This window comes from Coffea arabica, chromosome 5c, assembly GCF_036785885.1.
Source record: "Coffea arabica cultivar ET-39 chromosome 5c, Coffea Arabica ET-39 HiFi, whole genome shotgun sequence".
Lineage (NCBI taxonomy): Eukaryota > Viridiplantae > Streptophyta > Magnoliopsida > Gentianales > Rubiaceae > Coffea > Coffea arabica.
The window spans coordinates 34,154,285-34,167,910 of NC_092319.1; the positions used below are offsets into that span (position 1 = coordinate 34,154,285).

The 13,626-nt window shown below is 31.7% G+C and overlaps 1 protein-coding gene across 1 annotated transcript; it reads left to right on the forward strand.

Annotated features, from left to right (window-relative positions):
- Positions 1-5,368: 5,368 nt before the first annotated feature.
- LOC140007273 (uncharacterized) lies at positions 5,369-5,950 on the forward strand. Its single transcript, XM_072049986.1, has one exon. The coding sequence runs from the start codon at positions 5,369-5,371 to the stop codon at positions 5,948-5,950; it is 582 nt and encodes a 193-aa protein (XP_071906087.1).
- The last annotated feature ends 7,676 nt before the right edge of the window (positions 5,951-13,626 follow it).

The following is a 13,626-nucleotide window of genomic DNA, read 5'->3' on the forward strand; positions in this document are numbered from 1 at the left end:
ATTTTTTCTTTTTAAGAGATTCATTAGTCAACCACTAAAGATAATTGCTTGATTTATTTTATTTGATTTTTATGATATTTTGTTGTACTAATTTTTATAATTTGTTACTTCTTGATTTTGCTGTCAAATAAGGATTTTACACTTGTTTGTTAAATGAAGATTTTTTGTTCATTCCATACATATCGATTGAATGTGCGTCAATCACTAATATATAAAGTGAGGAGTGGTTGGTATAAACAAAATGTGTCGCTTAATGTAGTCTCAATTTTACCCTTACTTTTAAAGACAATTGTATCATTTTAATGATCTACTTCCGTATTACCACTACACATCCTTACAATTGTCGGATCACCCCCTTTAGAATACTACAACAATTGTTGAATTAATAATTACTTTCCTAAAATAATTATCTCTTTCCAAAAATACAAAAATGCTTCTTTGACATAGTTAAACTCTTCTCAATAGAAATAAAATAAGTACTAAAATTTTTTTTGGATTTGATTTTCATCTTCATTGACTCTTATTTTCAATCTAAATAAGGCTAGAGCTGAAGCATGGTGTGCTAATTCCTTTCCATTGTGTATGAGTGTTTTAGATTCTCTTCATTCATGATCTCTTTGCTCGGTTGTTAAAATCTTTTTGTTTTTCTTTTGGTTTCTATATCAATAATGTTAACAAATCCTTTTTTTGTTAATGTTTTTTGGTTCAATGTATAACGTATTTCTTTTGGTTAATGTCGATAATGTATTTCTTTTGGTTCTATGTATAATGTTGTTTTTGTTTTATTTTGCAGGTGGCTCTGGCCTCTTTTTTAAGAAATTGACCTGCGGCTTCTAGAGTGATTCTTCCACATTGATCGGTTTTGATTTGTCCTTTTTTTCCTTCCATGGATGCAATTTTGCTGCTTTGGTTTCTTAACATCTTTATCTTGTGACTTGTTTGATATATATATATATATATATATATATATATATATATATATATATATATATTTGAGTTGCAATCAGTCATGCCAAGAAGTGTGAAATAGTCTATGTGTTTTCTGCTGATACCTATGGCTAGATTTCCTTGTTCTTTCTTTTATAGTTTTTGTTTTATGACTGTGGTTGTTAGTCCTTTTATCTAAATGCTCGTAGCTTTTGATTTGGAATTGTGATAGGAGGTGTTAGAAAGTAGGAATCAGTTTTTGGATTTTTTCTATGAGTATTGTTGTTGAGCTCTTTTTCTTTCTTTCATGTTTTTTTTGCTTGCAGTGGTTTAGTTTGTTTTTTCCATTTTAAAAGTTTTACCATGATTTTTCTGGAATCTTTTCTTTCTTTTGTGCTTCATTCTCTTGCAAATATTATTGTTGAGTTCTTTTCCTTTTGTCTTTCTATTTTGTTTTGCAGGTGGTTCTTGCCTTGGTCTTAAGAAACCAATTTGTGACTTCTGGGGCGATTCTTCCACATTGATAGGTTTTTATTTTTTTTCTCTTTTGTGTGTGCAATTGTTCTCTACTTTGGTTTTATTACATCTCTGTCTTGTGATCTATTTGATGATTTTCCTGAATTGTGATCAAGCATGCTAGGAACTATGAAGGTGTCTGTGTTTTCTGTTGATGCCTATGGCTAGAGATCCTTTGTCTTTCTTATTATGCTTTGTTCTTTTTTTTTCTTCTTTTGCTGTTTTTTGATATGAATACCCATTTTATTTATCTTGCACATTTTGTCAAATAGAAACAATTAAGGCATAATCTAAATTGTCACTTTTTTTTTTGTAAAAACTAAATAAGATGAATGAACCAAGAGCAAGAATAACCTAAAAGCCATTCATCAAGGTTCAAATTTAAACCCAAGATTCATGAGTATCAACTGAAATCAAGTAAATAAACAACCCATGATGCATACTTTCCTCATAAGAGATAGCAATCAACAGAAACTTTAAGGATAGAATTACAGCAATCAACATAAACTTTATTTCAAAAATGGTTTGCTTTAGTAACCATCACAGTAGAAGATTTCAAAGAAACATTTGTAGCTCTAATAGATAGTGGAGCTGATACAAGTTGTATTAAAGAAGGAATAATCCCCACTAAATATTGTGAAAGAACAAAAGAAAAACTAATGGCTGCGAATGGAGAAGATTTAAAAGTAAAATATAAATTTACAAAAGGATCAATATGTAATAATGAATATTGTATTAGACATAATTTCATAATTGTAAATAATACAAATCATGATGTAATATTAGGAACACCCTTTTTAATTCAAATATATCCATTTTTAGTAAGTAATGAAGGAATTTCAGTAAACATGATGGGAAAAATTATTACCTTTAAATTCTTAACTCCAATAAGACAAAGGGAATTACAAACATTACAAACATTTTCAATATATAAAACAATAAATACCATTACTAAAGTACAACAACAAATAAGTTATATTAAAGAAGAAAAATCCTATTTAAAAATTGAAGAACAATTAAATGATATTAAAATACAAAAAGAATATCAGAACTAGAAGAATTATTTCAAAAAGAAATTTGTGCAGATATTCCTAATGCTTTTTGGAGAAAATTTACATGTAAATTTAATGGATATGAATCAAATAAATAGAATAAAAAGAAAAAATTATAATAAAAATAATTGGAAGATGGTAAGTTCAAAAAATTACTATCCTAGACCAAGTCCTCCGGATATTCAATATGAAGAAAGATCAAAATTTAGAACTACTAAATATGATGGAGATTCAATATATGAATGGAATATAGATGGTAAAGCTGAATATGAAGTATTAAATAATTTGCAAGAAATGGGAATGGCTAGATTAGCTTACAAAATTAAAAATATTCAAGAAAGAAATATTGCAACATTATTAGTTTCAGGATTTACTGGACAATTAAAAAATTGGTGGGATAATGCTTTAACATTACAAGATAAATTATCAATATTAGATCATACACAAGAAATTGAAGATGATCAAGGAACCAGATTGTAATGCTTCATTCTGGAAAGAAAGATTCATAACTGGATTACCAAGCTTATTTTCACAAAGAATAATGGATAATTTACAAAAGGAAAAAAATTGACTTCTTTTTTGTGGTTGCCTAAAAAATCGCAATTAATTATCAATTATTTTTTCAAATGTTATAAAAAATGTCCTCTTCTATTTTGGATTGTTCAACAAATCATGTTTAATTATAGAATTTTTGTAGTTAATTGTTCATTAATTAATTAATAATCTCACTTTTTTATTGCCTAACAAATAACATTTAATTACCAATATTTTGCAATTATTAACATTTTTTTTCCTTTTCAAATAAATCACAATTAATTATCAATTTTTTGTAATTACCATATATATAAAATGGGGAATGCCATGGCTTAGAGGGGTGGTTGTTTTGCTGATGTGGTCAATCATTATTGGCTGGAGTGTGTTCGTCCAAAAATGTGTTTTTTTTCAACCAAATAAACAACTAGAAGGCATAACCATGGCAGTGTGCGGTGAATAGATAGCATGTATGCCCATTTAAGTATGAATAAGTAGACATTACATGAATAGTGATAATGTCACAGAATTAAATACCTTTTTTTTTTCAAAACGGAATTAAATACCTTGTGGTTGCGTTATATACGTTTTATTTGTTCAGATCCATATACCTCACTAATTAATCATTAATATATCTATGAACGTCTAGAAGAAGGCAAGCATTTAATCTAGTTAAAATTTAATAATAATATAAAAACAATATAGAAGGCAATATAACTTTGGAGATCAAGAATGCAAGTTTAAAATTTATGATAGACAAAACAAGGGTCAGGAAGTGGAACTCAAAACAAGGTTAAATCTATTGAATGCATTTAGAAGTACCAAACCAAATATTGGCACACTGAATGGGACAAGAGCAATTGCATTAATGATTTGGAATCTACTAACATAATATTTAGATCCTGAACGTGCAATGCTAGGGGTACATAATTTCTATTCCACTGGCTCCAAAGATCAATACAGCAAATGAAGTACGAGGTTGAGGAAGAAAGAGCAAAATATCTCCGTCTTCTAGCCTATGAACTGCAAGAAAGTCACTCCATCTTCGATGAAAGCTATCTTTTGCGATTCCAATATTGTAACTTCTGATTCCATTTGTTAGAACAATATCTAGAATCCAAGACTCAACTACTTTCTGATCAGTGGGCTTTAGAATTTTCTACAAGCAAGAAGCAAGGCATAAGAAAGTAAAGGAATTATGTTGCAAAATAGAAGGATTTGTTTTAAAAAATATTTACGTAGATACCATGTTATATCTAAATCTTCGAGTATAAACTGTGAGAGTCTGAAAATTTTGATGTTTTATTTAATTTTTAGTGCATGTTACATTATTATTATTATTGTTGTTGGTTGACTTGCATGTTCAATTTCTTCTTCTCACTAACAAATAAATAGGCATATGATAGAGATAAGTGGCAAAAATCCACTAAAGTTTATAGGAGACGTGAGAAGGATGTATTGAATGCTCAAACATTGATTTGGCATGCTTTTGATGACAAGGAACCAACTTGGGAGTTGGTTTGAATTTTATGGAGTTTATTTTCTGATTTTCGCCAGTATGAGTATTTTAGTAATTTGGATTAGCAGCAAGAATTTTATATTTATGATAATTTTCTATTTAGTAATTAGTGTTTTAGTTGTTATGGGGAATACGAAAACTTAACTTTCTAGTTTCTGCTAGAATTTTATTCTAATTAAGAGTTCTAATTAGGATTGGGGTTGATTTTGTTCTAATGTCTATAAATAACCATTTTTCACAAAGAGAAGTCAGATTTTTTTTGTCATTAATAAAATTTTCATGCACACTCAACGTCTTTCTTAGGTTTGTGTGATAAATTCCAATTTTAGGCGTGATGCAAAAAGATTCCTAAGAGTGATTTCTATAATTACTAATCAATTTTTCACCTTCTTAAGTATATTCTCTCGTCCTATTCCAAATTGCTATTATAAGTTTGGGTGAAATTCAACATCTAAGATTTTCTACAAAGCTATTGTGCCTACCAAGCTTTTGTGTTGGGTCAATTTTGGTATCACAGCAAGGCTTTTCCATGACAAAAAGAAGTGGATTGAATTTTAGGGGTCGATACACACACAAAAAATAAGATAACATCATTAATCTTCTCTTCAAGAGGATTGCTATGTTAGAAGACAAAATTTTTAATACTGAGCAACAACAAATTCTTGAATCTAGAGGCAACAATGGGTCTGAATCGGGAGTCAAAAACAATGAAAAAGAACCAAAGCATCTCGAACAACCTGAAGACACAACCAAGAATCAATTTGATAGGAGTAAAAATAGATTCAATCAATCTTTTGGAAGGCCACAAGCTTTTTTTTTTGACATGGCTGAAGAGATTTTTCAATCAGTTAGGCAAGGAAGACAAGACTCCTATGATTTCTCAGGAGACATCACAAAAAAGGTAAGAGTAAATATTCCTAATTTCGATGGAAAAATTGGTCCTAAAGTTTTTTCTAACTGGCTTGCTACTTTGCAACGCTATTTTGATTGGTATGATATGACTGATGAGAGAAAAGTTAAGTTTGCTATCATGAAACTTGTTGGACAAGTCCAAGTATGGTGGATAGGAGTCAAGCATGATCTTCGACTTGCTGGACAACTAGACTTGATGTGGGAAGAGATGAAGCTACGTTTGAAGAGAAAATACATGCCTCTATATTATGCAGCTGATCTTTTTGATGATATGAATAGCTTAAGGCAAGGAGGAATGACAGTTGCTGAGTATATGAATAAGTTTGAAGAGCTAAAAATTCCTTACAAAGGCACCAAAAGTTCAACACAAGTTTTATCCAGATTTAAGTTGGGTTTGAGACCCGAAATTCGCAAAGAATTGATGGGACGTAATATCTACACAGTTGATAATGCTTTCCAAATAGTTCTTAGGCTTGAAAAGAGCCTGCAGTAGCCACTACTTAAGAGGTTTAATACTTAAGGTGGGGAGGTAATTCCTAAAAGATTTGCTGCAAATGGAAAGCTATATAAATCAGCAACAACTCAAGCAATTTCCAAACTTGCAGTGACTAAAACTAAGGCTTCCACAATCGATGAAGGAAACAAGAATAAAGATGGATGTTTCAAGTGTGATTTGAGGGATACATGGCATGGGAGTGCCCGAACAAGAGAAACTTGCACATTGGTGCCAATTTCAAAGATAAGGAAAATCTAGAGGTTGGGTAAGATGAAAGTACTGATTATTTGACTGAGATAGCACAACTTAATATTGATGATTTAGAAGAGGAAGAAGAAGACACGTCTTATCTCTCCGTTGTGAGGCATATCCTCAGTGCACCAAAGTCACAAAAGGAAGACTGGCGAAGAACTTCAATCTTTCAAATCTTAGTTTGCTATGGACAAGAGACTAGAAAGCTCAATATTGATGGTGGCAGTAGCATGAATATGGTTTCAGAGTCTACCGTACAACAGTTAAGTTTGCCTACAGAGCCATATCCTGAACCTTACAAGGTTGCTTGGATCAACAGTAACTCTATTTCGATAACGAAACATTACTTGGTGTCCATTAAACATAGACCTTACAATGATACTATATGGTGTGACATTTTTCCAATGACTATTTTCCATATACTTCTTGGTCGACCTTAACTATATGATCGAGATATGGATCATAATGGGAAGTCAAACACTTACTCATTCAAGTTTAATGACCAGCACATAGTCCTAAAGCCTATGAGTGCTGAGACTATGAAGAAGTTTCATGAGAAGAAACTAACCAAATAAGAGAATTCAAGAGTTAATGAAGTGATCGAGACAAGCAAGAAACCTCTTCAGATTTTGAGCAAGAAGCAATTTGAAAGGGAGAGAAAGGAGCAAGGAGTTATTATGATATTAGCCTTCAAAGAAGTGAAAATTGCAGTAGTTGTCAACTCTGAAGAAGTGCCTCCAGAAATTGTCAAATTGCTGTCCGATTTTTCTGATGTAGTTCCAGAAGATTTGCCGCTTGGACTACCACTTACGTGTGATATCCACCATGCAATAGATTTTATACTACTCTCAACTCCCTACCTTGCTTGCCTATCACATGAACTCGAATGGTTTGTTGAACTTAAAGAGAAATGGATGAGCTCTTGGACAAAGGACATATTCAATTCAGTCTAAGTCCTTGTGCAATGTTGGCTTTATTGATTTCAAAGAAAAATAGAACCTGGAGCATATGTGTAGATAGCCATGCAATCAACAAGATAACAATCAAGTATAGATTTTCCATACCTAGACTTGATGATATGATTGATATGATGGCTGGTTCAACTACCTATACTAAAATTGACTTGCAAAAAAGGTACTATCAAATCAAAATTCGTTCGGGTAATGAGTGGAAAACAGCCTTTAAGACGAACAATAGCCTCTACGAGTGGCTAGTGATGTCATTTGGCCTCTCTAATGCTCCCAACACTTTTATAAGAATCATGATACATGTATTTCAACCCTTTATTGGCCGCTTTTTGGTGTCTATTTTGATGGTATTTTAATTTATAGCAAAACAAAAAGAAGCACATTAACCATTTTCAACAAGTAATGAGAGTTCTTCATCGAGAAAAACTATATATCGACTTGAAGAAGTGTACTTTGATAGCTCTTAGTCTTGTATTTTTGGGTTTTTTATTTCAAATGAAGGGATAGCTGCTGATTTGAAAAAAGGTGAAGGCAATAGTAGATTACTGGTTCCTACTAATTTCAAGGAGGTGCGCAATTTCCATAGGCTAGTTTCTTTCTACAGGCAATTTATACGGGGGTTTAGCTCTATTATGGCTCCTATCACTAATTGCATGAAGCAGGGATAGTTTCAATGGGCAAAAGCTACAATGAAGGCTTTTGAAGAATTGAAAATGCAAATGACCAAAACTCTAGTGCTTAGGTTGGCAGATTTTTCTAAGATATTTGAGATCGCATGTGATGTTTTTCATGTTAGGATTGGTGGAGTTCTAAGTCAAGAATGACATTCTATTGTTTATTTTAGTGAAAAGCTGAATGAAGCAAAGTAGAAATACTCTACTTATGACAAGGAATTCTACGCTGTCATTCAATCTATTTGCTATTGACATCATTATCTTATTTATAAGGAATTTGTGCTATATTCTTATCACGAGGCCCTCAAAAATATAAATTCTCAAGAAGCCGAGTCATCGGCATGACAAATAGGTTTCTTTCTTTAACAATACAATTTTGTTATCAAATACAAAGCAGGTGTTAAGAATAAGGTGGCTGATGCACTTAGTCGTGTGCATCTTATTCTAACTACTATGGCGGTTTGAGTGGTTGGTTTTGATTCACTTAAGCAAGATTATCCTCATTGTAGAGATTTCAAGATCTTATATAAGGACTTAATGGCTGGTAAACAAGCAGAATATGCCGATTCTTTTATCCATGATGGCTATCTTTCCAAGAGGACTCTACTTTGTATTCCTAGTATTTCACTGCGGAAGGAGTTAATTTGGAAATTACATGGTAGAGATGCTGCTCGACACTTTGGACATGACAAGACAATTGCTGTGGTGCAAGATCGCTTCTATTGGCCAAGTATAAGACGTAATGTCGGTAAGACTATTGTTAGACGTCAAATTTGTCAATTGGCCAAAGAGTGAAAGAAAAACACTGTTCTTTACATGCCACTACCCATTCCACATGAACCGTGGTAGGATTTGAGTATGGTGACAAGAGTATATTTTAGTGTTTTTAAATATATTTTATTAGTTAATTTTAGTATGTTTTAAGTAGTTTTATAACTAATTAACTAGGGTTTTGGTAAAAATATACATTTTATGGTTTAAATGGCAAAAATTGCATTTATATGAATTTTAATGGTAAAAATTTCATGTTTTTGTAGATTTAATGATTCAATCATCAAAGGATGTAAATTCAGAAGAGAATTTGGTGATTGATGATAATTTGCAGTGCTTAAAGAAGACATGAAGTGCAAAACATCCAAATGAAGAAATGCAAGTGAAGATAGTTTTGACACATCTTCGTATTTCGGCTATATTTTGAGCTACAATAATCGAATCGAGGTGATCTTTATATCATTTTGAAGCTAAGAGATAGATTTACACTTGGTATGAGATATCAAAGTCCAATTCAACTGTTTTCCTAGTCAAAAAGTCAAAACACAGAAGCTTCTTTGTGTGGTCGAGAGCTGAAATGGGGGATTGACTAGTTGATGATTTTTTGATCATATCTCAGTCCATAGAGTTTCAAATTGGATAATTCTTAAAGAATTGGAAAGTTAACTCAATAGGCTACAACTTTCATGTTTTGCACAAAAGTTAGTTCAACCTCCATCATAGAGAAAATAGCAGTTGAACTGAGGCCAAATTCACAAAAGTGAATACGCGACTTGAGAAAACGTGTGTGAAGTCGCGTATTGTAGCCGGATTTCTGCAACTTGCTCAACCACTTGCCTTGTTTTCACATTACTTTTTAGCTATAGTTGGAGAGAGAATTTCAGCTGCACATGCTTCTGAAGCAAAAAAGAAGAGAAAAGGAACTTTATGTCTTGTCCAAAGCCTACCTTTTTGACTCTCTTAACAATTAGATATTAGAATCATTAGAAGAAGAGAGTAGAATATAGTAGAAGGGGTTGAATTCAGTTTTAGCTTGAGACTTAGATGTTAGTCTTGTTTTGTTCTCTCTAATTAGCACTTTTTGTAAGAACAATTGGAGACTTCATTATACACCATTTTTGTTGAAGAAATTGAAGATCATTGGGAGTTTTTTAATTAACTTGGCTAAGCTTTCTTCATCTATCTTTAACTTGTGATTTATGATGTGTTTGTGCAATGAACTATATATATTTTTACTATATTTAACATGAGTAGCTAAATTTCTAGATCTAGCAAGTAGATGAAACTTATGACTATTTGATATAAAATAGATATGATTTACACTTGTTACATTTTGTATTAACTTGTCTATTTGTGCATGCTTATCATTTGTTGTTGCTTCATCACCAATAACAAGCTCTTAGTTGCTATTATTCAATGAAAGTTGGTAACAATGATAGAACAACATGAGTAGAGTTTAAGTAGTAGACTCATGAGAATAGAGGTACAATTAAATAGATTAAACTTGCATTTCATGAGTAGATTTAGTTATTCACCATGAAAATAGGGAAAACTAGACTATATCTAGGCCATTTCATCATGAGAATGAGATTTGGTAATATTGGAAATGAATCCCTAGTTAAACATGGGTTATAACAAGAGCTAAATCTATTCATTTGTATTGTTTATGCTATAAGTGGAATCTACATCTCTAAACTCAAGTATTTAGTGAATTTTCTCCATTTGTTATCTTGCAATTGTCTTGTGAAGGTTTATAGGTGTTAGTAATTGTATTTTCCCTTACTTAAATTGATTGTTAGTCTAAATAATAGAATAAGTAAGGATTTAGTACTTGTGAAATCGCTCTCCATGGGATCGACTCGATATTTGCCATAAACTACTAATTTGATCTGTATACTTGCAGTCAAAACGGGTAAAATTCAGAATTAAACTTGTACTTATATCAAAAACCCATCATATGGATTTTGTCCTTGGACTACCAAGAATATTGCAAGGTTATGATTCTTTATTTTCTAAAATGATTCACTTTCTCCCATGTGCTAAGACTTCGGATGCTATCCATATAGCCAAGATTTTCTTCAAAGAGGTAGTTAGATTTCATGGACTGCCAATGACTATAGTTTCAGACAGGGATGTGAAGTTTATGAGTTACTTTTGGTAGACTTTGTGAAAGATGCTACACACTAAACTCAAGTTTTCTTCTTCTTTCCATCTACAAACAGATGGTCAGACAGAAGTTGTTCACCCCAGCCTTGGTGATCTACTTTGGTGTTTGGTTGGTGATCATGTTTCTAGTTGAAATCAAATTCTACCAATGGCAGAATTTGCTTACAATAGTTTAGTGAATCAATCAACTAGTTATAGTCCTTTCGAGTTTGTAACGAAAAATAATCCTCACAAACCAATTGATTTGCTTCCATTACTAGTTAACCCTCATCCAAGTGCTGAAGCTGAAGCTTTTTCTAAACATATTTTGGGTATACATGATAAAGTTTGACACCGAATTGCTATCAGCAATGAAAGGCACAAAGTACATGCAGATTTGAAGAACAAATTTAGAGAATTTGAAGAAGGGGATGAAGTTATGGTACGTATTTGGCCAGAGAGATATCCTAAGGGTGTCTACAAGAAGCTACATACAACAAGTGCAGGTCCTTTCAAGGTTCTCAAGAAAATTAGCTCAAATGCTTATGTTCTTGAGTTATCTGATGATATGGGGATTAGCAATGTGTTCAACATTGAAGATTTGACTACTTGTGATGGGCATTTAGACGATTCAACAGATGGGACTTCTAAGGCTGCTCTTCCACTTTCTACATGCTTATGTGAAGCAATTGAAGATGTTTTTAATCACCAAATTGTGTCTACTAGAGGGGGCTGCTACCAAAAGTTTCTTATTCATTGGATGGGACCACCATGTACAGATTGTACATAAATTACCGAATCTGAATTTCAGAAGTTGGGTCCAAATTTCTATGAGATGTATCAGGTCGAGTCTTCTCAAGCGGGGAAGGGATGATAAAGATAAGTGACAAAAATCTACTAAGGTTTATAGGAGATGTGGAAAGAATGTGTCGAATACCCAAACATTGATTTGGCGGGTTTTTGATGACAAGGAACCAACTTGAGAGTTGGTTTCAATCCTATGGAGTTTGTTTTCTGATTTTCACCAGTATGGGTATTTTAGTAATTTAGATTAGTTACTGGAATTTTATGTTTATGATACTTTTTTGTTTAGTAATTATTTTTGGTGAAAGTTTAACTTTCTAACTTTCTACTAGAATTCTATTCTAACTAGGAGTCCTAATTAGGATTAAAGTTCGCTTTGTTCTAGTGTCTATACATAACCATTCCTTCATAAAGAGAAGTCAAATTTTTTATCATTAATAAAATTTTCCTGTAAACTCAACGTCTTTCTTAGCATTGTGTGATACATCCTAACTTTAGTTGTGATGCCTAAAGATTCTTAAGAGTGATTTCTAGAATTAATAATCAGTTTTTCACCTTCTTAAGTATATTTTCTCATCCTATTCCAAGTTGCTATTATAAGTTTGGGTGAAATTCAATATCTAAGCTTTTCTACAAAGCTATTGTGCCGATCAGTAAAAAATTTTCATACACACTGCTACAGTAAAGTTTTTCAAAAACAGCTAATTCAAACGGAGCAAAGTTTTTGTGCTACATTAGTATATCTTAGAAAATTGCATCACCTATCTTACAAAACATTAGTATAAGTAACAACGAAAGATTTATTGTGAGGAAATTTCATACAAAAAAAAATAGCAACAACAAAACGTGGAGTGCGTTTGTCCTCACCAGTTATCCATAGGCATGCAAATGTATTACTCATCACCAAAGAATCGGAGCTAGTGCTCTATATCTTAGTCAGTCAAGAGAAAGAGTAGAAACTATCCATAGCTTCCATCTTCCTTAGTTTCTTAAGATAGCCAAGACACAATCAAGAGGAAAGGAGAGAACCACACACAAGCAGAGAGCCATTTCTTACTTTTTCTCAACCGTGAGAGCTAGTTAGGAATGAAGAAGAAATTTGCAATCCATCTAGCTAAGAGTTAGGAAGAGAGAGAGAGAGATTAGCTATCTTCCTAGCTTAAAGCTGCTACGAACCAGATGTATTAAAGGTTGAGCTACAACTTTTGTAATAATTAACCAGATGTAATACAGTAATATGTAATACATTAACATTCTTTATCTATATATATATTGGTAAATTAAAAGAGAAAATTACAGAAATCTGTGTTAACGAAGAAGAAATTAAAAATAAATTAATAAATCTATTAATAAATGAAAAAGATCCAAGTTTCGAAGAAGAATATTATGATGATATATCCAGTTTAGAAAGTGAAGAAAATTGTAATTGTTCTAATATTCCTAAATATATAAATGTTATAACTAAAAAAGAAGATAAAGAATTTTTACTCGATATAATAGAAAAAATTGAAGACCCAATAGCTAAAAAAGAATATTTAGAAAGACTGAAAAGTTTAATTATTCAAGAAGATAAAATGCCAAAGATAATAGAACCTTTTAGTATTTCGAAATTAATAGACAAATATCCAAATATAAATATAATGAAGAAAGAAACTACTAAAGATCTTCAATCAGAAATTAATAATCTTAAAATACAAGTAAAACAATTACAACAGGAAATAATAGAATTAAAAACAAAAGATTTAGAAATAGAAGCAAAAATAGCATTAATAAATAATCAGCCCTCAACCTCTAATTCTAAAACAGAAGAAATATTAATATCAGAAAAACCGGTAGAAGAAGCTCAATATTTAAATACTATAGAAAAAATGACATTTCAAAAATGGTTTGCTTTAGTAACCATTACAGTAGAAGATTTCAAAGAAACTTATGTAGCTCTAATAGATAGTGGAGCTGATGCAAGTTGTATTAAAGAAGGAATAATTCCTACTAAATATTGTGAAAGAACAAAAGAAACATTGATGGCAGCAAATGGAGAAAATTTACAAGTAAAATATAA